At 43.0% G+C, this 25,156-nt stretch overlaps 2 protein-coding genes across 2 annotated transcripts; one reads left to right on the plus strand and one right to left on the minus strand.

Annotated features, from left to right (window-relative positions):
- The first annotated feature begins 301 nt into the window (after positions 1-301).
- On the plus strand, positions 302-8,871 carry dpysl2a (dihydropyrimidinase like 2a). The gene is made up of 14 exons (XM_071533721.1): positions 302-343; positions 2,885-2,973; positions 3,192-3,376; positions 3,572-3,736; positions 4,270-4,331; positions 4,478-4,558; positions 4,652-4,720; positions 4,953-5,073; positions 5,179-5,335; positions 5,628-5,769; positions 5,906-6,076; positions 8,030-8,209; positions 8,390-8,579; positions 8,740-8,871. Exons 1-14 carry the CDS (start codon positions 302-304, stop codon positions 8,829-8,831), a joined length of 1,746 nt encoding a protein of 581 aa, XP_071389822.1. The 3' UTR covers positions 8,832-8,871.
- Positions 8,872-13,995: 5,124 nt separating this feature from the next.
- adra1aa (adrenoceptor alpha 1Aa) lies at positions 13,996-18,304 on the minus strand. Its single transcript, XM_071534172.1, has 2 exons — positions 17,392-18,304; positions 13,996-14,546 (listed from the first exon to the last, which is right to left on the minus strand). The coding sequence occupies exons 1-2, from the start codon at positions 18,287-18,289 to the stop codon at positions 13,996-13,998; spliced, it is 1,449 nt and encodes a 482-aa protein (XP_071390273.1). The 5' UTR covers positions 18,290-18,304.
- Between the last annotated feature and the right edge of the window lie 6,852 nt (positions 18,305-25,156).

Below are 25,156 nucleotides of genomic sequence, written 5' to 3' on the forward strand. Positions count from 1 at the left end.
TCCTTTTTGTGGCCCTTTGCTTCTTGGTGCCTGTCTGGTCTTCAGGGACCTGGTCTAGTAAAACCCAGCACTGGATTGTTAGCCAAAGCTATAACAGCTTAGCTAAGATTATTTATACGGTTGCACTGTGCAAATTGTACTTCTATAGACAGTAATTGCTAGATAGCCACAGTTCGCCCAGGGCGTCGACTGGCCAACAAGCAGAGCATCCATTCCTTTCATTGGCAGCTAACGGTTTCCAGTCTTGCTAGCTAGCGTTAGCCAAGAGGCAAGGGACAGCTGTGTCGGAGGGATCGTCAAAATGTCGGGTTACCAGGGAAAGAAGAACATTCCACGAATTACAGTGAGTATTGTACATTTTTTGGAAAATATTATCTTAGCCTACATTGATGTAGTTAAATATGCTTCCAGCCAAAGGATTAGACCAATAGCTAGCCAACGCTAAGCTGTCGTATCCATTCATTGACGCTGTCACTAGCAAGAATCACCCCACCATCAGCTCCAGACACTGAGACTGGGATGAACAATGATATGAATTAAGAGGTAGCGGCAAGCTCTTTGGCCATTGTTCGTCCCGTTATTGAGTGTTTTTATTTTTCGATAAAATGCACAGTTCGAGCTTTCCTCAAGCCCTTAACGTTATATTCCTTTCATTGCGTGCAGTTTAGCTCGCCTGCTATTTGTAGCTAAAGCTCTCCCCTGTCTCTGTCAGCATCCTCTGCATGCAGGGTGTAGTTAACAGGTTTAGGAACAGGTTCTCTCAGTCTCATCCCTTCATGTCCTCTCACACCTATTTAGTCTGTCACCTTCAGTGATCTTTATTGCAAACCAAGAAAGATCTTAAGTAATGCTGTGGCTAGAACAGGCTTGGGTTATTTTGCCCTGACCCTGTGAAATAACGTTACTGTTGGAAAATGGGGATGGAAATGGTAGCTTCTATTTGCTTTGTGATCCATCCATTCAACCAGAAGGCACTACATGTACTGTAGGCCCTACAGTAGGGGGACATGATAGTTAAAAGAAGTAAAACCTCTTTTGTAAAGTAGGTCACTGGACAACACCCACCCAAGCCGGTTGCCATAAGCTTTGATCATGCAGCTTTTATAGGCAGAGTGGTGAAGCATATAGATAGTGTAATAAAGTGCTTTAATGTAGATCATAAAATAACAGCCAAGTATCTTGTGACATAAATTGGCCTACTTCAGGCTTGCCGTCTTGTCTCCTAGGCAGTGTTCTTGGCAGCTGTCAGGTCTCCCTCACACACAGGTAGAGGCAGTATTACCAACATAATGTCCCTGACATCTCAGACACAACATTCAGATGGCACCACCTCCTCAGCAGCCCCCCGGGCCCTCAGACAGACATAGACATCACTTATTACTTTGGAATGTAGCAGACATTTTCACTGTGCAGAGCTTTTAACAAAGCATCAACATTAGGCTTTGGCCCTGAACTAGCCTAGGCCTGATGGTGCTGTAGGTAGGGTGGCCCCTCATTGGAGGTTCCCTCTTCTACACTGTCTCATCAAAACCTGCTTCACAGATGTAATTATGGTGATAATGCAAGCAAGGTATTTTAGTCATTATGATCATAAGCATGATCACCACATCTCGAACAGTAGTTGCTGCTTGTTATGCGTCTTATCATGTAACCAAAGAATAAAATGTTTTTAGAGCTAGGGAATTGTTTGATTTATGCAGATTTTCAAGTTAATTTACCTTAGCTGTAACATCTGTTTATGTAGTGTATAACTAAAAATCGAAGTAGTTCCATTTTTTGTATTCTCATGTAGCTAGATCACCACCACGCAACACTTGGCCCTTTGCTAAATACATGTATTTCTTTGTAATCAATTTTCTGTTTTATGGCTGTACACTACAGATCCCCAACATTTTAATAGATTAAACACAGATGTTTGGGTAATCAAAGGCATTTTGGAGTGAAGGTATATGACATTACAAGGGCACCAAATATGATCCTGAAATTGACATATCACTCCTTGCCCCTACACTCAATAATGTTATTTTGACCACTCGGACACAAAAAGGAGCTATATGACCCAGTTAGGAGAATAATAGCCTGTTAGGTCACGTCAATACAGCCACATCTTGTATACCTAATGTATTTCCCCTCTCTGTGTCCACCCACTTTGACCATTAGTGACTGAATGTTTCTTCCTCTGGGGTTTGGAGTAAACCTTTTTCGTCTTCATTAGCTATCCCTGCTCCCCTCAGAGGCCTCTGGGATGCCTGCAGGAGAAGTAGGCCAGCCTAGTGCGCTCTCCTTTCTTCACATACAGATGGAGCTATTTGTGCCACTCAAGAGTTTTTGCTTTTACTCAAGGTTCTCCATTAAACATTGCTCCCCCTCTTCAAACTATAATGTCTACTGTGTATGAATAAATCATATATCATATCATATCATATCATATATTTCATCCTGTCCCACAGGATGAAAGTTGAACATACTAAGGGCTATATGGCTTTCTATCCAGTCAGCACACAAGCATGATTGATGCGGTGACCATTAGCAGCTTTACTTTCTGCCTTCATAAAGGTCTTGTTTTATACTCATTACGGTGTACTCTGCAGACTGGGGAAATAAGCGCCAACCAAATTCTAGCAAATTATGATCATGGCTGGTAGGTGTGCTCACCCTACTGGGTACTTTGTCCGGAGATCAACCAGGTTCTTTTCTATTGTAAAAAGCAATTTGTCTGCGAAAATGGTAAAAAAAAAAATGACCCCTCAATTTTGATACCCACCACCCACTATGGCCAGTGAATAAGAGTTGGTTTTCTGCTCTGGTACTCTGCAGTTGTACTCAGCAGTTGGCTACAATTTCAGCTTTGTGGATGACGTGAAATGTTCTCTCCTCCTTTTAGAGTGACCGTCTCCTAATCAAAGGGGCGAAGATAGTGAACGATGATCAGTCATTCCTGGCTGACATCTACATGGAGGATGGAGTCATCAAGTAAGTTCAGTTTGTTTCGTATTCCTGGACTCTGTAGATTTCATTTTTAGCTTAAAGGTGCCACATGTAGGATTTTTGAATGATGACTCAAGTAGGCTACTAAAATGCAACCATCACCCCTATTAGTGGTGCCACTGGACAGAGATTGGCAGAGAAATACTGGGAATCTAGACTGTTACTTTCTTTTCAACTCTTTTTCTTTGATCCCTCTCTGTCAGGCAAATAGGAGAGAACCTGATTGTTCCTGGGGGAGTGAAGATCATAGAGGCCCATGGGAGAATGGTGATGCCTGGGGGTATCGATGTGCACACCCGCTTCCAGATGCCCGACCGAGGCATGATTTCAGCCGATGACTTCTACCAGGGCACCCGGGCGGCCCTGGCTGGGGGGACGACCATGATCAGTATGTACTGCAGCGCATTGTGATCCCAACACAAAAGTAGCATTTCCACATGTGTTTTCAACTTGTTTACAAAACATGGTAATCCTGTTGCGAGTGTGATATGATTGACTGCAAATGTGCATGCCGTCAAGTGTATGATTTAATTGTGCAGTAGTTTGTGCACATTAAAGCCCACCTGCATTTTTCTGTTTGTAGTTGACCATGTGGTGCCGGAGCCTGGTGTTAGCCTGATTGGCGCTTTCAACCAGTGGAGGGAGTGGGCCGACAGCAAGTCCTGCTGTGACTATTCTCTGCATGTGGACATAACCGAGTGGCACAAAGGCACTCAAGAAGAGATGGAGAGCCTAGTGAAGGATCATGGTACGCAGTCAGCAGTCTCAGCTCATGTCTGTAAATATGTGACGGCTACGGCTGGGTTTCAAAGTCACTGCTCCCCCTGCCACTCTGACAAGTCAAGTTGTGGAATATTGCCATTTGTCTGCTGTGTCGTTATGTCTTTTCTAACACAAATGGCTGGGTATCATTCTAGCCCATTAGCTGCATAGTGACACTAGTGTGGTATCAGTTAATTCCTTGGGTTGCTAGCATGGCTAACAAATGTGACATTATTTTAGTCTCCTCTGTTGTGCTTATTGAGACTATGCAAGCTTCTTGCCCTCTGGTTGCATGTACAAACAATTAATATTTTAGTTAAGAGAATCATGTATGTTTCCCTCATCGTGGCATTGGAAGGGGCAAAAAGTAATCACTTTGCACCAAGCATAAAACAATAACTTTCCTGGTTTGTGATTTGTATCCTTTGATTTTACTTTCTTCTTTGCTCTGGGTTTTTCCCCCCCTTTGCTCTCTTTATTCCACCCTTGGCTGTTTTCTCATAAGTTTTCTATCTTCAGGTGTCAACTCTTTCCTGGTCTATTTGGCTTATAAGGATGTTTTCCAACTTTCTGACTCCCAGGTACGCTTGGCTTATGTATCTGTATTGGTGGGCTCTGCGCGCTGTACTGAGTTGTCTGTCCCAGCATATTTTTTTCTAGGCTGTTTAGCTGTCTTTGGGCCTATGTTCGGCCTGTGTTCTGATCAGCCTGTGTCATCCTCTTGTAGATGTATGAGGTGTTCAGTGTCATCAGAGACCTGGGGGCCATTGCACAGGTGCATGCTGAGAATGGAGACATCGTTGCTGAGGTAACAGACCCGCTGTTAAATCCAGTCAAATTTTCATTGTAAATGGTTATTGCCACTTATTTCGCATCATAATGTTCTTGTATGGGCTTTTAGGAGCAGCGCCGCATTCTGGAGCTGGGCATCACTGGGCCTGAGGGTCATGTGCTTAGCCGTCCAGAGGAGGTAAGACTGGCCTTGACCTCATACATTCTTAGTAAGGTTTGGTTGCTCAATAACTCTAGCCAAAAGAGAAAAAGGTCATGTGATAATGTACTATTTAACAATGAACAGTGAATAAGGACCAATAACTGATTCAGTTAGGAAGTGTATGGAAGAGAAGTGATGCTGTCAGAAGCCGTTATGAAAGCCAGGCCGGTGTTTGGTCTGACCTCTGTGTGCCTGTTCTGCTCTGCAGGTGGAGGCGGAGGCAGTCAATCGTTCTGTCACCGTAGCCAATCAGACCAACTGTCCCCTCTACATCACCAAGGTGATGAGCAAGAGTGCCGCTGATGTCATTGCACTTGCCAGGAAAAAGGGTGAGGGAGGAAACTAAATTTTGTACCTTATTTTATTCTGTGATCGAACAGTCTGTCTTCTACTGACGTGTTGACACTGATGTTTCTCCTGTCTGCTTCCCGTAGGTGCTGTGGTTTATGGAGAACCCATATCTGCCAGCTTGGGCACAGACGGCACCCATTACTGGAGCAAGAACTGGGCCAAGGCAGCAGCCTATGTCACCTCTCCACCCCTCAGCCCTGATCCTACCACCCCTGACTACCTCAACTCTCTGCTCTCCTGGTAGGGCCTAAATATAGCTGGAACACAGTAGTAAATGTGTTACAGATGTGCGCTACATTTTATTTCCACCCAGCTATACTTCATTCCTCTTTTTTGAGACCACATTCTTTATTGAATATTCTTTGCAGGGGCTGGACAGAAAAATAATATTTGCAGCATACTTAACATTGATAGAATCATTAAAATATAGGAAATCAAATGGGTCAAATCATTGTACTTGTATTAACTGGTCAAGATGAGAGTTCTTGCACGTCTCAAGCATGTCCTCAGTGTTCTTGTTTTCTCTCTCTAGTGGGGACCTGCAGGTGACTGGTAGTGCTCACTGCACTTTCCAAACTTCTCAACGTGCAGTAGGCAAAGATAACTTCACCCTAATCCCAGAGGGCACCAACGGCACCGAGGAGAGGATGTCCCTTATCTGGGACAAATGTGTGGTGAGAGAGATTAGACAGACTCACTTTTTCACACACGCCTATTCCTGCAAGATTCCTATCATCAAGTACCAAATGACAGTGTACACCTGTGCATGTGTAGCTGCAGTATACAATCTGTTGCCCTCTGTCCCCCAAGGTGACTGGAAAAATGGATGAGAACCAGTTTGTGGCAGTGACCAGCACGAACGCAGCCAAGATCTTCAACCTTTACCCCCGCAAGGGCCGCATCGCTGTGGGCTCTGATGCCGACCTTGTGCTGTGGGACCCAGATGTCACCAAGATCATTTCAGCCAAGAGCCACAACCTGGTGAGAGAATAATTAAACTACCTGCTTGTCTTGGCTCTTGCTCACAATGTCTTTAGTCATTTATCTGTGTCCTGGGATATGGTTGCACTCGTCATTTCAGCATGATCTTTGAGATCTAATTCTCTGATTCAGATTGGATTTCATGAGACAGCATTGCTGTCTGTCCACACTCGGCCTGAAAATAGCTGTTATGCGTCTCCTGTGGCTGTATTTATTTAGCTCTGTCTGCATTACTCCCTTCTCAATATCTTTCCATTGTGCACTGTGGCTGGACTGCATCATGACTACATAGATATCCAATAACAATGTGAGCCTAACCGCTTCTATATCTGGTTTTGAAGATTCAATAGCAGTGTAAGCCAAATCCGAGTTTTGTGCATCCAGACCCGGCACTTAATGCAGACTGAAATGATTGGATGATTAAAGTTGCATTGAAACAAGTGATACCATAGCCTTAATTGCTACTCATGGACTCAGAGGCTCTTGAGGTTGAAGTCAGCTGAGCCAGTTTAGCATTTTTGTTGTTTGTATTTTGTTTTTAATCAGTTAGGCTGGTTAAAACAAACAAAAAAATAAGCTGCTGGCAAATTTTGGAGTCCATTAGTCACTGTCAGTGACTAATGGACTAATGGTGACAAGTTTGTCTCCTGCCCTGGTTTCTGTGAGTCAGCCTGTTTTAGCATTGTACATGGCTCATGTTGCTGATACTTACAGATGAATGTATAAACTGGAGTTCTGTCTTCCAGTGCATATCTACATCAGAGTTCACATGAGTTAGTAAATGGTAAAAGTTTTGAAAGTGATGATAGTCCATTAAATTGAAAGCCTCATATGCGTAGTTGCTGGTAGAAAAACAACGTTGCTGTGTATAGGCTTTACACACTGCAGTGGATGCTGCCCTGCATCTATGAAGGTTGCTGAAACTCCTCATCGGATTATAATCACTCAGAGTACAAACAGCAGAACCAGCTGTCAAGTAGATACAAGAACTGGTGCGTCCCCCTTCTGTAAGTTGCTCTAGCAGAAAAAAAATGCTCATTGTTACCCCTGGATCAATGTCACTTCTGCTTGAGCTTATTTAGTTTTGGAATTGAAACAACTTTTCACTTGTAAGTTTGCTTGACAGACTATCAACTCAGAAAATGTATTTTTTAAAGTGTCTGCTGTTAGGCCGTGGAATGAGGAGAATGAGAGAAAATTAAGATTCCTGCCAGTTAGACTCTTCTCTACCCCTTGGATAGGCTGTATGAGTGTTAGGGCTGGGCGATATGGACCAAAAATCATATCTCGGTATTTTTAGGCTGAATGGCGATACACGATATATATCTTGGTATTTTCTACGAAGTGGGCTAAATGTTCAGTTGTAAGTAGGGCTGGGTGATATGGACAAAATCAAATATCACAATATTTTTGACCAAATACCTCAATATCGATATTGCGACAATATTGTAGGGATGACTATTGGTGCTTTCACAAAATATTTACACAATGAGATTTTTGATAAATAATCATCAGTAATGTGGATAATGACTAAGTGGGTAAAGGCAAATAATAGAACAGCTAGAACAGTCTGGTAAGTTCAGAAAATGACATCACTTTACTGTAATGCAGCCTTTAAAACCAGGAAAAGACAACACATATGCCATATCACGATATTACGATATCCAAAATCTAAGACGATATCTAGTCTCATATCACGATATCGATATAATATTGATATATCGCCCAGCCCTAATGAGTGTCTGTTATTGCCATTTGTCGCAGTTCAACATATTGTGAATGGTTACTGAATACTTTTTGCCTACTTGTGCTTTCAAATCATTTTCATTCATTCAAACGTTAGGATTGATGCCATGCCATTGAGCACAATGTAGCACTGATAACTTGCATGACAACCCCCTCGCTTCCTGATCTCAGGTAGTATTCCTCTCACCAGAACTCTTGTTCCCCCAGGCTGTGGAGTATAACATCTTCGAGGGCACCGAGGTGCGTGGAGGTCCTCTGGTGGTGATCAGCCAGGGCAAGATTGTGTTGGAGGAAGGCAACCTTCACACTACAGAGGGCTGCGGGCGCTACATCACCCGCAAGCCCTTCCCAGACAATGTGTACAAGAGGATAAAGGCTCGCAGCAGGGTGAGTCTCTATCACAGGTAGTCTGGTCTTTTACCATGTGTACTCAAATAAATCTCTCAGGGATACTCTTCCAGGTATGGATAAATAAAATGCCTGCTCGGATATGGCGTAGTTAACTGCTGAGCGGCCCACCCAGCAGATGTTATATATCACAACTGATGAAACGGTCTGTATGTCCAGCTGACAGAGTTGCGGGGAGTCCCCAGGGGCCAGTATGACGGGCCAGTGTGTGAGGTGGCTGTGACTCCCAAGGTGATGTCTACGGTCTCCTCAGTGAAGACATCCCCTGCCAAGCAGCAGCAGCAGCAGCAACAGCAGCAAGCTCCCCAGCCAGTGCGCAATCTTCACCAGTCTGGCTTCAGTCTGTCTGGTAAGGGCAAGCGCAAATTTCATCGCTGTTCAGTCTTCCTGTTCGCATTATTTCCTATTACCAGGTACAGATTTAACTGTACAAAGGTTAACATGAGGCTGTTGTCAAGGTGACCTGTAGTTTTCAACCCTGCAACGTATCATCTGTCTTAATTTTCTAGGTGCCCAAATTGATGACAATGTTCCCCGCCGCACCACCCAGCGCATCGTGGCTCCCCCCGGTGGAAGAGCCAACATCACCAGCCTCGGCTAAGCTCCCCTCTCCACCGAGCCGGGGTGCAGGGCGACACGGGACCAGAGGCCATTCTCACCACTGTCACATCACATCTGGTCCCCCGCAACAGCCTCTGACTCCCCCCGCACCCCACCCCAAAAAAAAAAAACACTCCATCCATGCTCATGCACACACTGCTACGTCAGCTCATGCAAAATTGAAGCACTATTCCATTTTGTTTTGTTCTTCCTTCCTGCCATATTCCATTTCCATTTCAAGGAAGAGTCAAGTGAATTGAGATGGCTGTTTTGCTGGGTTTATCAATTTGACTATTGGTGAAATTAAGTTGTTTACATTTGTTTATATTTTTATATGATTTTTGCTGTACATGTTTGTGCTATTTAGTTGCCTCCTGGGTCAGAAAGCTGACAGACATTGCGTCCAAGAAGTGATCAGGTATTATGAGCGGGCATTTTACCAACAGCACATGTTTACGATTTCTTTCTTGTCCCTTCATTTCCCAGACATTGCTCGATAGAATGTGTTGATGGTGGTGTTACACTGCCACCTTCAACTGAAAGTAGTCTGCATTTTTGGTTATTCGTTATTTCGTTGTTTGGTTAATTTGCTCTTAAAGTTTGCAGTATTACACTTTTGTTGGTCTTACAGTATAATGTGTGTCTTGCAGCTATATATTCAACTGAACAATTCACTTCGGTCTTCCTTTTGTCTCATAGTTGCACTTTCACTTTTTTTTTTTTTTTAATCTTTGTGATGTTTTATGATGTTTTATTAGTTTTTATCATTTTAAATAATGTGTTGAGCCACAGTAAAACGTTAGCTCTGCGATATTAGTGTTGGAATGCACTAACTGCACTGAAAGGAACTGAAAGGGTATTTTAGGATTAAACCACTCATTCAACTCCGCCCTGAGTATGGGGACCATTGACAACAACACATAATTAGCACATATGGGTTTGTCTTGGAAACATGAACCTTTTTGCTTCATTTCATCCTTTTTCCTCCTCTAGTTTGTTAGAGGGTTGTCAGGGCAACAAGCTTCCAATAATCAGACTGGTGTTTAGTGTTGAAGATACTGGCAGACAGTATGGAGCTAGATAGGAGTTTGCCGACAGCCTCTCTGCACCTGGTGCTATACGACCATTGCTGTATATGTGCAGATGGTGTTACACTGTCTCGTATCTTCACTTCCACACAGCAATTATAAAGCTTTGTAATAAAAGCAGCCGGGGCACGGTTTCCATTTCTCCATTTCTGACAGAATTGGGTTTTGTTCTGCACCTGTACCGATCCAAATGGTGAATATGTATGTGAGGTTGCAACTTTTATTTGTATTGGATATGTCTGTATTGATATGTTTAGGATATTTGTTTAACTTAACTACTTGCCTGCCTATTCTGTAAGATATTGATAGCACACTGTAAGAGTCATGCATCTATGAAGGTTCTTTGAAGAATTGTAACCACGAGCTTTGAGACCTGATGAGAAGTGCTTCTGTATGTATATGAAATCCGTTACAGTGTGCTGATGATGTGTCCATTGTTCTCGGTCATATGGTTCTTAGACTAGCACCTCCTCTAAGTCCTGTTAGTGTTGTGAATGAATTTCAGATATCCAATTCTCCTTCTCTTACCCCTTTACTTGCCCTACACTGTCGGCACCAAACACATCCGAGGTAGTAACGATGTCCACCAAGCCACAACCGGTTGTTAGATATGCAGCACTGTGAGAAGTGTTCTGTACGACCAATATTCTGCATACTGTAAAACAATTAATTATTTCTTCTTCATTGCCTTGTCAAGTGTAGGTTTTGTATGCCAAGCTAGTATGTGAAGTGAAATGCAATTGGGGAGGTTTCTTGGTAATGGTTTTTGAGTTTCGATGTTGAGCACTGTTGTTGCCCCTCTCCCAACTAGTGTTATACTCTTGATCATGTATGTTTTGTAGGCTACCAGGATTTGGGGGAATCATCGGTCCTGACAGCATTCAACCCTATCTGTGTTGACTTCAATGGATTAAAGCAGTAAAAATGAAACAAGCATTTGATTGAGTCATTTTTTTATAGATGAATAATTTGACCACTAAGGATTTTAGATCAATGATTCTCAATCTTTTTCATATCAAGGACCCCTAATTTAATACACATTGGAGCCACGGACCCCCGTTTGATTTTGTCTCTCGGATCCAAATCTGAGAATATCTTTATTGTCGGATATGATTTTGTACAGAGTCCCATGACTGTCTGTATTGTAGGAAGAGAGATAACAGTGAAACTATGATCAAAATAGTCATTCTTCTGTATTCTCTAATTGGGTTAACTTCTTGTAAGTGAAACAATGGTGAAGTTTAACAATTCATCAATTTGCTGGTGGACCCCCTGGAACACCCTCAAGGACCCCTGGTGGGGTCCCACACCCCATGTTGAGAACCACTGTTTTAGATCATATACATAAGGGTTGAAATAAAAAAGTATTTAATTGACTTGCACTGTGTCCCTCCCTGATCTGGATGGAGTGAATGCAAGGAGGATGCAGAGAGGTACCTTGACACTAGGTGGAGACAGAGACGTGGCAAGTAGTGTAGCTTAGCAGCTCTATTGTACAAGCTCCTCAGACAATTCTCCCACAGGGACACTTCCACTGAGCTAGACTAAGTTACGTCACAGTGAATGCACACATCAACAAAAGTTTTGTGATTAGTTGGAGTGATGCCCCGTGGCTGTTTGACAGTTGTCCAATTAGGACTTAGCATGATGAGCACACTGATTAAACTGGAGAAGGGAAGCCTTATGTCAACTTCTTCACCCACTGATGAGAGCTTAAAAAAAGACACTGGGAAGTCTTTACAAAGCTAAAACCTCCTGGGGAGCTGTTAGTACAAACAGTGTGAGTCATCAGCACTCGCTATGCATTCAATCCACTGAAAGACAGCCACCACTATTATTCTGACCACAGTCCCCCCCAGGATTGATCTGACTGTCATCACCATGATGTTATCGTGCACATTAATTCAATACTGGATCAAAGCTATTCATTCAGGATCAATTTTTCCCATTAAAATCCAGCGGTTATATCAGGACTGTGGGCTTTTGCATCAGAAAAATAATAATATGGATAGTGGGGGAGCTTGGTTTAAGCACCTCTTCATATGTTTCATCATGAATACATAAAACAAGACTGTGCTGGATAAAATCAGAGAGCGTCAGTGAAACACAGGAGGGGCACTCTTGTTCCGTTCCAGTCTATATCTGACTCCTGCAGGGCTGCAGATCTGATTACAGGATTCATTACAGCTGGCTCATTTTGAAGATGATATATCTTTAAAAAGCATAGCACGCAGGTATTCCTTGGCAGAGGTTTTGCTCATATTCCTATCTCTTTCTGTCTGTATAGCCAAGAAGGGGAGTAAAAAGGGAGGAGGGGGAGTTAGTCATCAGTACCGTCTGTAGTTTGATGGCTGTGGCTGGTGGCTTCCCTCCTAATGGTGTCTGCACAGAGATGGTGTGATTTACAGGTTCACAGACATGCCAGTCAATGACAATGGGGACACGCACTCTGGCTGCCGGCCGCGTTCTTGCTCCCTCCCCTCAGGAGAAGCTGTCGACTCCACTTCTTGGTCTTGTTTAGAGATTGAACTTAATGCCGTGAGGGGAAATTGGCTCAACGACGCCGGCCGCATCTCCTCCCTCTCTCACACTGACAAAGTGGAGTGCATCGCGGTACTACAGAAGAAACAGCCCCAAGAAAATCGAATCAATACCGTCTGCAAGAAGTTGTCCTCTTGTCCTTTAACGTCTCGTCATAAACAGAACACACTTTGCAGCCTTGAACTCACACTAAGCACACCAGGCTCCCACCCAGGGTTAACAGCACAGGGATTAGGTACACCTTCGCACTGGTAAACACTGCCCACATAGAGGATAGCGTGTAGGCCGAGATAAAGATACTGTGCGCCTGTGTGTGTGTGTGTGTGAGAGTGCGTGTGGATGGCAACTAAAAATGACAGAAATAAGGAATGCTGCCTGCGAGAAGAACGTCTGAGACTGTGTATGATTGAACTTGACATCTCTAAATCTGTTAGATTTTTAAGAGGCTTGGGGGCCGGTCAGGATTGAGGTCGGCAACCACAAGGTCAGTCACAATTCCACATAAGTATATTAATACATCCATCTGGCACTGTGAGGAGGTAAGTGAAATTATGGGAATGTTCATGGCTGAAGTAGGATTTTTTGAGGGATTATTTATTTAGTGAATAACCCCCCCCCCCCGGCCCAAAAAAAAAACCCAAGTTCCAAAAATGTTCTTATGATTCCCTTGTCAGGAATATTTCATACGTTTTTTTTATTGTAATGTGACACGGAAGACTGCAGGCTTCCTGGGTTCCTAACTGTGTACAGAGCGGTACACAAACACAATTCTGACAACAGGAACGAACAGTGTTAGGCAAACGGTGAAGACAACGAGAGAATGACCACCATTTTTGTAACATTTGGTGAAATCATGCAATATACAAAACAATTTCCTATTTACTTCTTTTTTATATATTTCTATAGTATAAAATATGTAAACATGATACAATATTTTGGTCCATTTCAGGGAATGCTTTCACAGCTCTTTCACAGTTTCTTCTATGAAAAGTTCTTTGGTCCGTCTGAAGGAATGCTTCCACAACCCTCAATATCTTTCACCGCCATCAAATCTATTACACTATATATGATGAAACTCCTCCAAAAATGTCACACACATTTGGTTCATTTTTATGATATAAAAACAGACAACTTGTATAATGTAAACGCATTCAGAAGAGATTTCTAAGATGTTTCAGTAATATATTGACCAATCTCACAAGCCGTAGTTAGGTAATTTGTGTTTTCTCCTTAAGACTAGAAAGGCCAATGGATTTTGAGTGTCTGAATGCCACCCAGGGGTAAATATAATTATAACTACTGTTTCTTTGCATGATTTTTAAGATCTTACAACACTGGTTTGTTCAGAAATTGGGTCTAGGAAAAAATATTTTCAAAGCTAAAGAGATATTTCAATTCAAAATTTCAAAGTAGCTGCCAATTGACCACAGCTTGGCCTTTCTAGTGTTAACAGAGCCAAGAAATGTATTCCGTTTCCTATAAATAGTGCAGGACCTTGAGGGAGGATCATGACAAAGGGATGAAGGATTACAGCGGTTAAACAGGCTCTCCTTTTTCACACAGGGATAGCTGGTGAATTTTAATGGTGGGAAGGTTTCCGGCCGGCGGGGGCTGGACACAGTTCGATTCCTGGGAGGGGGTCCCGTCGCCCAGGATGCAGCAGCAGCTCCTGCGGAGGCTCTTGCTGCAGAGTTTGGCCACTTTCGCCCTGCTGGTCTCCGCTGGTCCGGATCCAACTCCGGAGCTTCCCGAGAAGACCCTCCACTCTCTGCTGTCCCTGGAGGACGGGGTCCTGGACAGGGCCATAGAGGAGGAGGGACTGAGGCGAGAGGGGCCCCCCCTGCTGTCCAGGCCCAGGCTGAGGGTCTGGCTGTGGCCCTGGACATGACTCTGACCCGGACTCAGGTGGTGATGCGGTCTGGGAGTGACTCTCAGACAGTGCACGCCTAGCAAGCTCTGGAAAGCCTTCTTGAACTCCTGGTTGGAGCATGGGTAGATGATGGGATTGATGCAGCTGTTGAAGTAGCCTAGCCAGAAGGTGATCTTGAAAACAGTGTCTGAAGGTCTGTATGCGGGGAACATGGAGCCTGTATGGACATCAGACACAGACAGGTGATTGATATTAAGACCCAAAGCAGCACAAGTAGCAATAAAATCTTAACTCTGCACTGGGTTCCTTGTCTGAAGTCCTGAGTCTGAGTTGAGGGAGAGTTCACAGTTTTAAAATATATAATATTGAATGAATTGTGGGTGCTACAGATGCTTGCTATAGTATCTGTTGCCTCAAAGTTAATGGCGAGTTAATGTGAAACAAACATGATCAGCAGCCATTGAGGAAAAAACCCTATCATCACACTTATTTAGATCCACTTGAGTCACTTCAATTGTTTTATCCAATTTCCACTCAAGAATAGCTACCAACTTGCCGTCAAGGTTAATAGTTTCATTAAAATTGCCTTCATAAATCGTGCTGCTTTTGATTAGAGGAAGTATCCGCGGCAGAGAGTGTGAGTGGGGCCCTTAATGAAGAAGCAGAGAAAACGGCTTAACAGGCGCATTACATGCAGGCCTGGTTGTCACTGTAAATGTAGGTGACTCACATATCCAGTGGCTGCCAGTCGCACATTAAAATAATTAAATAGATGTCTTCTTGGAAGGCTACAAAATTGAGCATCTATCTTCAAAGATAGAAAGGAAGGAGCTGTCTTGTGAAAGTCTTTATTGGGCAGGTTGCTGGAGACAGTTAAACATGGGCTTTTGAAAAATGAGATTGTGATGTAGAGATGGATAGAGAGGAGAGGTGAAGAGAGGAGAGAGCTAATGATTTTGTGCCTCACTGTACAACTCATCTATTTTATCCCCCACTGTGCCAAAAACAACAGTTCTATTATTGGCTGTACCCTTGATTGATTCATTTTTGGGGTGAAAAAGGGAAGCTTTGATTGCAGTTGTTCAGATAAATGTGTTACTGTGCAAAAAGCCATAAAAAAGTCAATTGCTGCTTGTGTGTGAAAATCTCATAACTCCAACTGTTGTGATTTTCAAGATTTTACTTCGGTTTAAGTGTTACATGCCTCTCTATCAGTTGAGAGTTGAGAGTCCCTCTGTCTTATAAAACCCCTTTCAAAACCACATTGAATAAACTCAAAAATGCATGGTGGTCTATCTGGAAACAAGGCAGTTTTTCTTAGTTCCTTAAAAAAGTTTAAATTTGGGAGATACAAGGTTTCACCCAACAGCGACAAAATGATGCATGCTGGGAGAGGCAAAAAGAACACATTTCACGCTCACTTCACACATGCAAGCATCGTTTCAAGGAAACAATCGCCAACATAAATGATGGGCTATAATGTGAAATATCATTTTGACTCCTGATGCCACAGATACATAATGTACATGTACATAATTCCTGATCAAGTGATAGCAAAGCATCTAGAACTACAATAGTAGTACCCTTGTTGGTGTTTAAATGAGCAATGGCTTGCTTTGTGTTTCCTTCCTTTGTGAAGGACTTCTGAAATGTCAAGGACAGACAAGAACAAACCTTTCTCAAAATAAACACCGAGCCAAAACAAGGGCTCGCCTTTCTTAGACTTTTGACCTGATTAAATTCCCACGATGTGTAATTTGTTTTTCTTTGATGCCAAAATAATGTTTACTTTAATAAACCAAATAAAACAATGATGAATGTTCTGGCACTATATATGGAAACTGGGAAACTGCCGGGTGATTTAATGCTAAACCTATGATTGTCCTTATGTTGTGCTTGAAGTCTTAGTTTCTTCAGGAGACCAGCCATGGTGAGGGAACAGGAACCCAATCAGGAAAAGCTAAATGGTAGCAGCTATATTTATGAGCATGAGAGTATGCAATAAATACAAACCCTGAGGGGTTTGTGAGGGGTTTGCCATATCTCAATAATACTTAGTTTAGATTTCCTTCCCACATTCCCTCTCTACACTGACACTAGCACATACATGGTTGGCTTGCCATGTAATTTCTCTTCAAGCTTGTCATCTTCAACCTGGGCGTCCTTGGAGGGAGCCCAGCAACATATAAGCCATGACATCGATGTGATGACTTTATCTGTCATTCCTGTGATGGCATTGTGATGAAGTGAGTCATAGATGCCAGGGAGAAAGGAAGGAACAGAGAAAAGACTTGACACTTAATTCAAGTGTGTGTTTGAAGTATGGTCGGTGGTCTGGCAGCGTGCGCTCAGTATTACTGCAGCCTTTTGTTTACAGAGAGAGGAGCACTGGAGCAGAGGCTGTCTGAGAGACACCACCTATTTATAGAGAGTTTCTCTAATGGGAGCCCTTGGACTAAGTAGCTACCTGGTCCATGAAGCCAAAGCATTTACTACAGCTGCTCAATAAGTCACAAGGCTCATTTGAATTACAGTAACTTCTGTGTGCTCCCCCAGAAGAGCAATTCAATTAACATCATCAAACTATTTCATTCACCAGCACTTAAAATTCTGGCCGTAGCAGGAATCAATGAAAGCGTCTGTAAAATGAATTAATGCAGATGTGAAATAGCTTTCTAAAAATAGTCTGCCTCATATGTATGCATGCAGGTGCTTGAATATGTGTCCCTGTTCCAAATTTATTAAATCTTATTGATTAAATTAAAAAGTTAGGAAAATAGAAAGCAGGGAATCTTACAGAACTATCTTCATCTTTATCCTTTATCGTGTAAACAAATAAAAAACCTGATGAAAATGACATTGTTCAGTGCTCATAGGGGTTTTAATGGCTTGACAGAAAGACATTTAGCCAGTATTTTACCCTGTAACTATCATAAGTATTGAAATCATCCAACAGCTTCTTCCGTACTGAGCTGAATTAATTCACAACTGTTGCTTTGCCCAGAACGAATGCACACAAAGATAAGGATCACACACAAGAAGATGGCCCTGAGAGTACTCACCGATGGGCAGCACCAGAAAGAATGGCAGCCAGCACAGCACAAAGCAGCCGACCACGATGCCCAAGGTCTTGGCGGCCTTCTTTTCCCGCGAGAACTTGAGCAGCCGCAGGGCGAAGTGCGTGCGCCTGCGAAGGGCCTCGTCCTCTGACACCACTGTGTTTCCCCGGTGTATCCTGAGCGTCACGCACTCCGAATCCGACTTCTCCGTCTTCTGGCCCTCCCTCAGGCCCTGGTTCTCCCTGTGAGCCACCACGTAAACCCGACAGTACATGGCCAGTATGATGGCCAGAGGGAGGTAGAAGGAGCCCACGGCGGAGAAGATCGCATAGCCCGGCTCCTCTGTGATCTTGCAGATGGACTCGTCCTCCGGCGCCGGCTCTTTCCAGCCAAACAAAGGGCCGATGGATATGGTGACGGACAGCACCCACAACGCCACCACCGCCAGCAGCGCCCGGCGCTCTGTCACTATGGCCGGGTAACGCAGCGGGTAACTCACTCCGATGTAGCGGTCCACAGAGATCACACACAGGCTCATGATGGAGGCCGTGCAGCAGAGCACGTCCACAGCTGCCCAAACATTGCAAAAGGCCCGTCCAAACACCCAGCGATCCAGAATCTCAAAAATGGCAGAGAAGGGCAGCACAGTGGAGCTCAGCAGGAGGTCCGCCACTGCCAGGTTGACGATGAAGTAGTGTGTGACCGTCCGTAGGTGTCTGTGGCAAACCACCGAGAGGATTACCAGGATGTTTCCCACCACTCCAAACATGATGAAGATACCCAGCACCAAGCCCAGCAGCACGGCCTTCACCACATTGAGCTCTGGGACTAAAACCTGGCTGCAGTTGGAGCAGTTCTGAGTCAGGGGCGCCGGGGTCATATTGTCCACCACAGGAACCATCTGTTCCAATACAGTCTTGATGCGCTACACTGCCCTGTACAGCAAAGGTGGACTGAAATACAGCACCTATTTAAGTTCACTACAGGAGAAAAAGGACATCAGAGCACTCTCATAAAAGCCATTAGAGTAATGATCACATTAAGTCTGTTCTGTCAAAACATAATTTGAATGATGACGCCTCTATCAAATGAGCCATTACGCTGGCAATGCATCAGGAAAAAAAAACTACAGGATGCATGCAGAAACATTGAGAGGGAAACATAATGCATGCAGATGAAACCTAGTGAGCCAACATCAGTTAATCCATCTTGAAAATGTTGCTGATGTTAAAACTGAAAGTTATTATGCAGCTGGGAAAAAACACTCTTAGACGTGGAATATTATTGTTATACTACTGACAAAAAGATAGCTGTATGCATCTAATATAATCTTTATGTGCCCTCTAAAGCCTTCTAGGCAAAGTTGCAGTTTGGACCGGAAATCCCAGTCCATATCCTTAAAAATATTGAATTTCTGCTCAATCGAGGCTGTAATTGCAGTGGATCCATATTGGATGTGGCAAGGAGTAATATCCAGTGCCTTCACATTCGAAAAAAAAGAAGAAGAGAGAAATCACTTTTGCCGGGTACGAGGCAGCAGCAGGAAAGCTCCAGGCTCCTCCTGTTGAATGCGGGGGACGGATTCAGCTTGAGCACACAAAGCGGGGTGCAGGCACGGCGACAGTACGCGGCGCCTTTGAAAAGAAACACAACAGAATCTGCTGTGAGAGAAGTCATGCTCAGTGGATGAAAAACAAACACAGGAACATTCATCTTCATCGTGTCTATTGTTTCATTTTTGCTGGGGTTTTTTTTTGTTTCATTTCCACGGCACTGTGGCTCAGATCCATCACCACTGTGGGCGTGAGACGACGTCTCAGCCACAATCTCCGTCAGATCAATGTGACTATGGCCTCGTCTAGCGCTTATCGACTAAACACAATGTGAGGTTGAGGAAGAAAGAAACCGATATCAGGACTGACCGGTGGACTGTGTCATTGAATTCGCTGGGGAAACACCACACAAAACTCCAGACGGCATTGAGCCAAACCAAAATAACTGAACAGTGAACCATGCAGCAGTCAGGTCAGGTCAAATTTGGATTTTCAAAACAGTTGAAAATCATGTTTTGTCATGTTTTTTTGTAGTAAGACTGAATGATCTTCAGCTGGCCTAGATCACATTAAGCCCCACCTCCTTCTTAATCATCCCACTAAGCAAATCAATAAACCACATTGTAGGTATTTTTATACATGGTAATTACACTGTGGCCTCTACACAAGTGGAGGTCAAGGAAACACACACTGTTACAATTTGACATTTTTGTATTCAGCTAACAGCTTTAAAAAAAAAAAAAGGTCATATTCTGACCAGTTGAACATTTGTGAAAGTGTTCCTCCTGCAACTGCAAAGCAATACAATTTGAACATGCTTGGTTTTATTCTTTTATTTTTTATATAATACCCAGAATGCAACTCTCATGTAAGGTCAAATAAAATCATTTTCATGTCAAGCCAGATCATCGGGCTCTTTCCTTAGTCACTATCTATTTATAAGATGAGCAACATGAAGTCTTCTCTTGCTCAATTGGATTTGTTTGCTGGCATAAGTGACATTACTGTGCACTGATCCTTCAGCACGGCTGATTTCAGCCCGCTTCGCTCATTGTGACTTTGATGCATTGCATTGATTTCAAAACAATCTTTGCACGTCGTGTCCTTTGACTTGAAAACAATATCTTGGTCCCACGCAAACTCCCACTGTTTGACAGATGTGAAATTAATCTCGTCCGTGCAGATTACTGACATTTGTTATGCGGATGTTCCTTAACTAAACGTAGATTAGATGGTCACATGAGACTAGTAAGAGTAGTGGGGCCATGTTGACGATTTTCGGATTTTGTTAAGCTGCTTTATTTGAGGCGAAATTAAAAGTTCATTTGAGCTGCCCTCTTTTCCATTGACTCTATCCCTACTATCTATCTGTAGCCTATATAATATCATAAAGGGGTCATTCAAAGCCAGAGCCACTTCAGTGATCTTATGATACAGTAGTAGTAGAAATTTGACAGTAATTAATGAATAAAAAAAATCTGTCTGTCTGTCTGTCTGTCTGTCTATCTATCTGTCTATCTGCTCTTGCTCTTTTTCCGCAGCCTCTCAGCTCTATGCAATTACACAACGACAACAGTATCAAATATGCTTAATACTGACACAGACTGCGCAGGGATAACGGTGGGGGCAGAAAACATTATGTAGTCCCCTCAAGCCTCAGCACCCCCCCCCCCCCCTCTCCCCCCCCCCCTATCCTCCATCTCTCTTCGTCACACTATTAACCACTGGCTGACCTTTTCCTCTGCGCCCCACAAATCTTTGCTCCGCACTGGGCTGCACAGCTGTTAAACGTGTTTGATGGACTTCGTTCAGCTGCCACTCACTTCCCCGTCTCAGACCTGCATGCTCCTGTCCGCCGCCGACATGGTGCGGCTCCACCTGCATTCATGAAACAGCAGGGTTTTTGCCTCTGTATGTGTGTGTATATGTGTGTGTGTGTGTGTGTGTGTGTGTGTGTGTGTGTGTGTGTGTGTGTGTGTGTGTATGTGTGTGTGTGTGTGTGTGTGTGGAGGAGGAGGGGAGGGGAGGGGATGGGGGGGTTCCCTCTAAGGTAATTAAGTGAGAGTTACATGATCGTGCGCAGGAGCTCATCGCACCGTCACAGTGGGGTGAGAAATATGGGATTTGGATTGGGATGCAAGTGGATGCAGGTGCAGTGAAGTGGCTGGCAAAAGGTGGAGTAACCTACATACTGGGCATGTACGCTCTTCTCCAGCAAAGCCATTGTTTCACATTCATACAGTTACATTATTCACTTGTTTTCCTCAACCACATTTTCCCAGCAGCTCCTGGGATTCGAACCAGCGACCCTCCAGTCTCAAGTCCACTTCTCCACCACAGAACAGACATACTGTATGGAGGTGGGGTTGGCTTTTTCCCCCCAAGCAGAATCACAATTAACAATGTTTTCAAGTGGTTTGACTAACAGCTGTTACGGAGGATTGGACTGGAATTCAGAAGTAATGTTCAGGACAGCCTGAGACGTGCAGCTTTTCTATAAGTGCAATTATTTTAATTGGCCATAGAGTAAACATCCATTTTGGCTGAGATGCCTTCTCAACCTCATACTGCTGCGGTATTCCCAACTCTACAAGCATAGGACTAAATTAGGCAGCTTAAAAAATCAGTATAATGTTCCTATAATATTCCTACAGAGAATTGTCTGTTTGTAGTACTCAGTAGTCGGTTCATAGTGACCTTATCGTGCTTTGCTGTGGTATTTTTATAGTTTCCTTATAATGTTTTTATTATACGATTATTATAGTTCTTTTTAGTACAGAATTCAGAATAAGATGCCACATCATTCTCTTAAAATTATCGAGAGAGCTATTTAAGTTTGATAGATGACAGAGAAATATCTCCTCATACAATATGTCAGCTATTTATAGATCAGCGCGACCCGGTGTTATGATTTCAGTCAGACAACTCATGCAGATTAGTGAGACAGATATAGATGTGCAGAGACATATTTGACAATATAAATCATAGGCTATGCTACTCTACTTTCCAAATTGCCAGTATGCGCAGCGCGTGATTCTTCGCTAATTTCTGCACCGACAATTCCAAATTTACATGTGAAAGTTCAGACCGATTTTTTCCCTCTTTTTTTTCTCAGATGCGCTCAGTCAGAAGCAAGTGAAACGTGGTTGTCGGTGCTTTTTTGCGTCCGTCTGCATTAAGTCTGCATGGAACAACAGCATGGATGGGAGACGGAGCGACCAATTAATGAACACTTAAAAGACACAATTAGAATTAAGATAAAAAAAAATTAGAAATTATCCAATCAAAACTGAGATGCAAGAAATTCATTATTGCCGGGACTCACCTAACTTTGAGTTGATTTCCAGGTCCCGCCGGCTTGACTGAGCCACATTGGGAGAAGCCTAAATGATTGCCGCCTCTCACTATGAGACGGCGCAGAGAAAGCCAAGTGCGCTCATCGTGGAGAGCCCTCACATCTCCCAGGATAAATACCCGACCTTCAGGTGCTCCAACTCTCTTGAAATGATGATGAGTACCAAATGAGTCACTGCTTTCTCCCCTACCCACTTTCCTCCTGCCACCCCCCCTCCCCCCATCCATCACCAACACCACCACAACCCACCCCATCCTTGCATCTCCTCATCCCCCTTCAGCATCACGCCCTGTGCGTCATCAAAACTAGTCATTGTCTAGGCCTATAGCAAAATTACTATTCATTCAGAAAATGTCCCAATAAAAACGAGTCATTCATCTAACTGACTTTCAAATGGCAAGTGAATAAAAGTGGAAAGAGCTAACTTGCAGTTGCAGCAGAAAAATCACGACAATATTCCGATACTAGTCTTATAGTGTGGCTGTACTCAGTCGTGACTTTGAGACCTTATTGTACTTTATAGTATTTTTATTTCCTATGGCAATGGCATGGCATTCCTATATATAGGATTTTTAGTGCGTCTGTGGTCTTCATCTCCTATATTATGACAATAAATTTGTTTAATATTCCCAGACTTGGATCGACCTGGCTGAGGAGCTCAAGCTGGCTAAATCTGGATCATCTTTTAAATCATCATCTTTATAGACTTCCACTTATGTAATTACTGTTAATTTGTTTTGAGCTCCCTTATTATGACTCTGCCTTGTTTCTATATTTCTTGTTTTATTGATTTTGCTGTTGATTTTAGATGGGGTTTTTTTTGTCCTTCATGAAGCACTTTCTAACTGTTTTGAAAAGTGCAATTTAAATAAAGATTATGATTATGGTGATGATGATGATTGTCATATTATTCTTGTTATTATTATTATTATTATTATTACTGTTGTTATTATTATTATTATTATTACAGAGAGGACACCTAGACTGAGGATACATAAGAAATCAAAACCAAGGGTTCTCAGGTGTGACTCTATCTACTGCAGCAGCAAGTCAATATGCATTTGTTAAGGCCTGCAGGGTAACAGACAATTTTAATTTATGTATATAGCATTCCAATTTCACTACGGACTTAATTATCCAGCGCCTGTGCTTGTATTTTTTTCACTCAAGCCATTTGGAAGAGATGAAGCGCACACACACAAGCACACATGAACAAACACACTACATTGATTGATTCCTCTCTTCCCACTGTGGGTAAATCCTCGGTTCAGTCAGTTGGGATCTTATCTGCCGTCCAGTCGGCTCCAGATGTAACGGCTTTATACCTGAGACTGCTGATTGTCCCTATAGGGAGACTCCCACTGAGAGACAAGACCATCTGTGAAATCAACATTTGACCATTTACAGTGCGGATCCTCTGCTTATGATGAGGCTTCTTTTCATCTTGCAGTGTGCTCTCTCTCTCTCTCTCTCTCTTACTCACTTGTGTGGGCTGAAGATTAAATACTCTCTCTCTCTCTCTCTCTCTCTCTCTCTCTCTCTCTCTCTCACTGCTGCTACATCCTGGGGACAATTCACTTCATTGTGTCAAAGCATAAATCACTATGACTCCTCCAAACTGCCAAAAAGTACAATTACTTAAGCAAAAGGCACCATGTATCATAAATACATGACATCTTTATTCTGTGTTCACAATAAATTGGTTATTTTATGACAGCAAATTTCACAGGTGGAACATTTTTTAAATTAAAATGAACAATTTTCAGTATTCACAGCTACTTTAAATATGATTAGCATAAAAATTGATGGAGATTACGTCGTATTCATGATTGCCATGCATACACACTAGAGCTAATATTATTGATTGACACAGATGGAACTCTTTCCCAAAATGTATTCACTGCCACAACAGATCAATTACGCACCACTGTGTTGTTGGGTTTGCATTAGAAGCAGGGCAGTGAAACAACCCTAAGCTTCACCAAACTGAAACATTACTAAATAACGAGGCAAAGAAATAATGCATGCACGTTTCCTCTGTGTTTCACATTCTCTGTTTAAAAGAGAAGAGCAATTACCTGTCTGAGTCGGCCATGCAGTGCAGTGGACTGCTGAGTTTGAAAGATACAGAAATCAATACCTCGGGACTGGAAGAAACATTTCCCTTCATGCAGGCAACTAGCTTAGCCAAGCATTCACACTAATGTTGACATTTACAGTGGCATTCACCTTAATTGCATATCAAGAGATTTCCCCTCCTATGGTTTTGACAAAATCCATTAAAATGAGCACAGGCACAGTCTAATCAAACAGCCAAATGATGCAGCCAAATGATATTATACTGTACAATTACGTGTGTAACTGTAAAACCGTAAGAAAATGGTACAAACTCTTTTACACATTTTTGCAAGCAAATAAAAGGAGGGACTAACCTTCTCTGTGTGTCATGCTGTGATTCTGTTGTGTGAGATTACAGTCACTGAGCCACAGTGGTTTGCAGTGATTGGCTTTTGTCAGAAAAAGGAAGGAAAAATACGAGCTGACATTCTCAAATAAAAGTGATAGACTTCGTCATCACTTTGATGAAGTCCTTCATGTAAAGTGTCCAGCAGCTGTCAGCTCTCCACCCACACACAAGCGCACCTAACTTGATGCTCGCCCCAGAAATGCAGGTTAAAGAACGATAAATCACATGCTTGATTCATCAGTGGCAATTGACAGGACTGCAAAGAAGAGAAATACTCCTCTGCTACAACCATATGACATACATAATGCTGAACAGTGTGTGCTGAGTGGTTTGTGCAGTCTAGTGTCTTAACAGCAAATTTCCCTAGAATCCCTGGATCAATAAACTTTCATT

Source organism: Centroberyx affinis, unplaced genomic scaffold (genome assembly GCF_046629955.1).
Source record: "Centroberyx affinis isolate AG114_WGS23_722 - 3 ecotype Tasmania unplaced genomic scaffold, CSIRO-AGI_Caff_v1 ptg000168l_1, whole genome shotgun sequence".
Lineage (NCBI taxonomy): Eukaryota > Metazoa > Chordata > Actinopteri > Beryciformes > Berycidae > Centroberyx > Centroberyx affinis.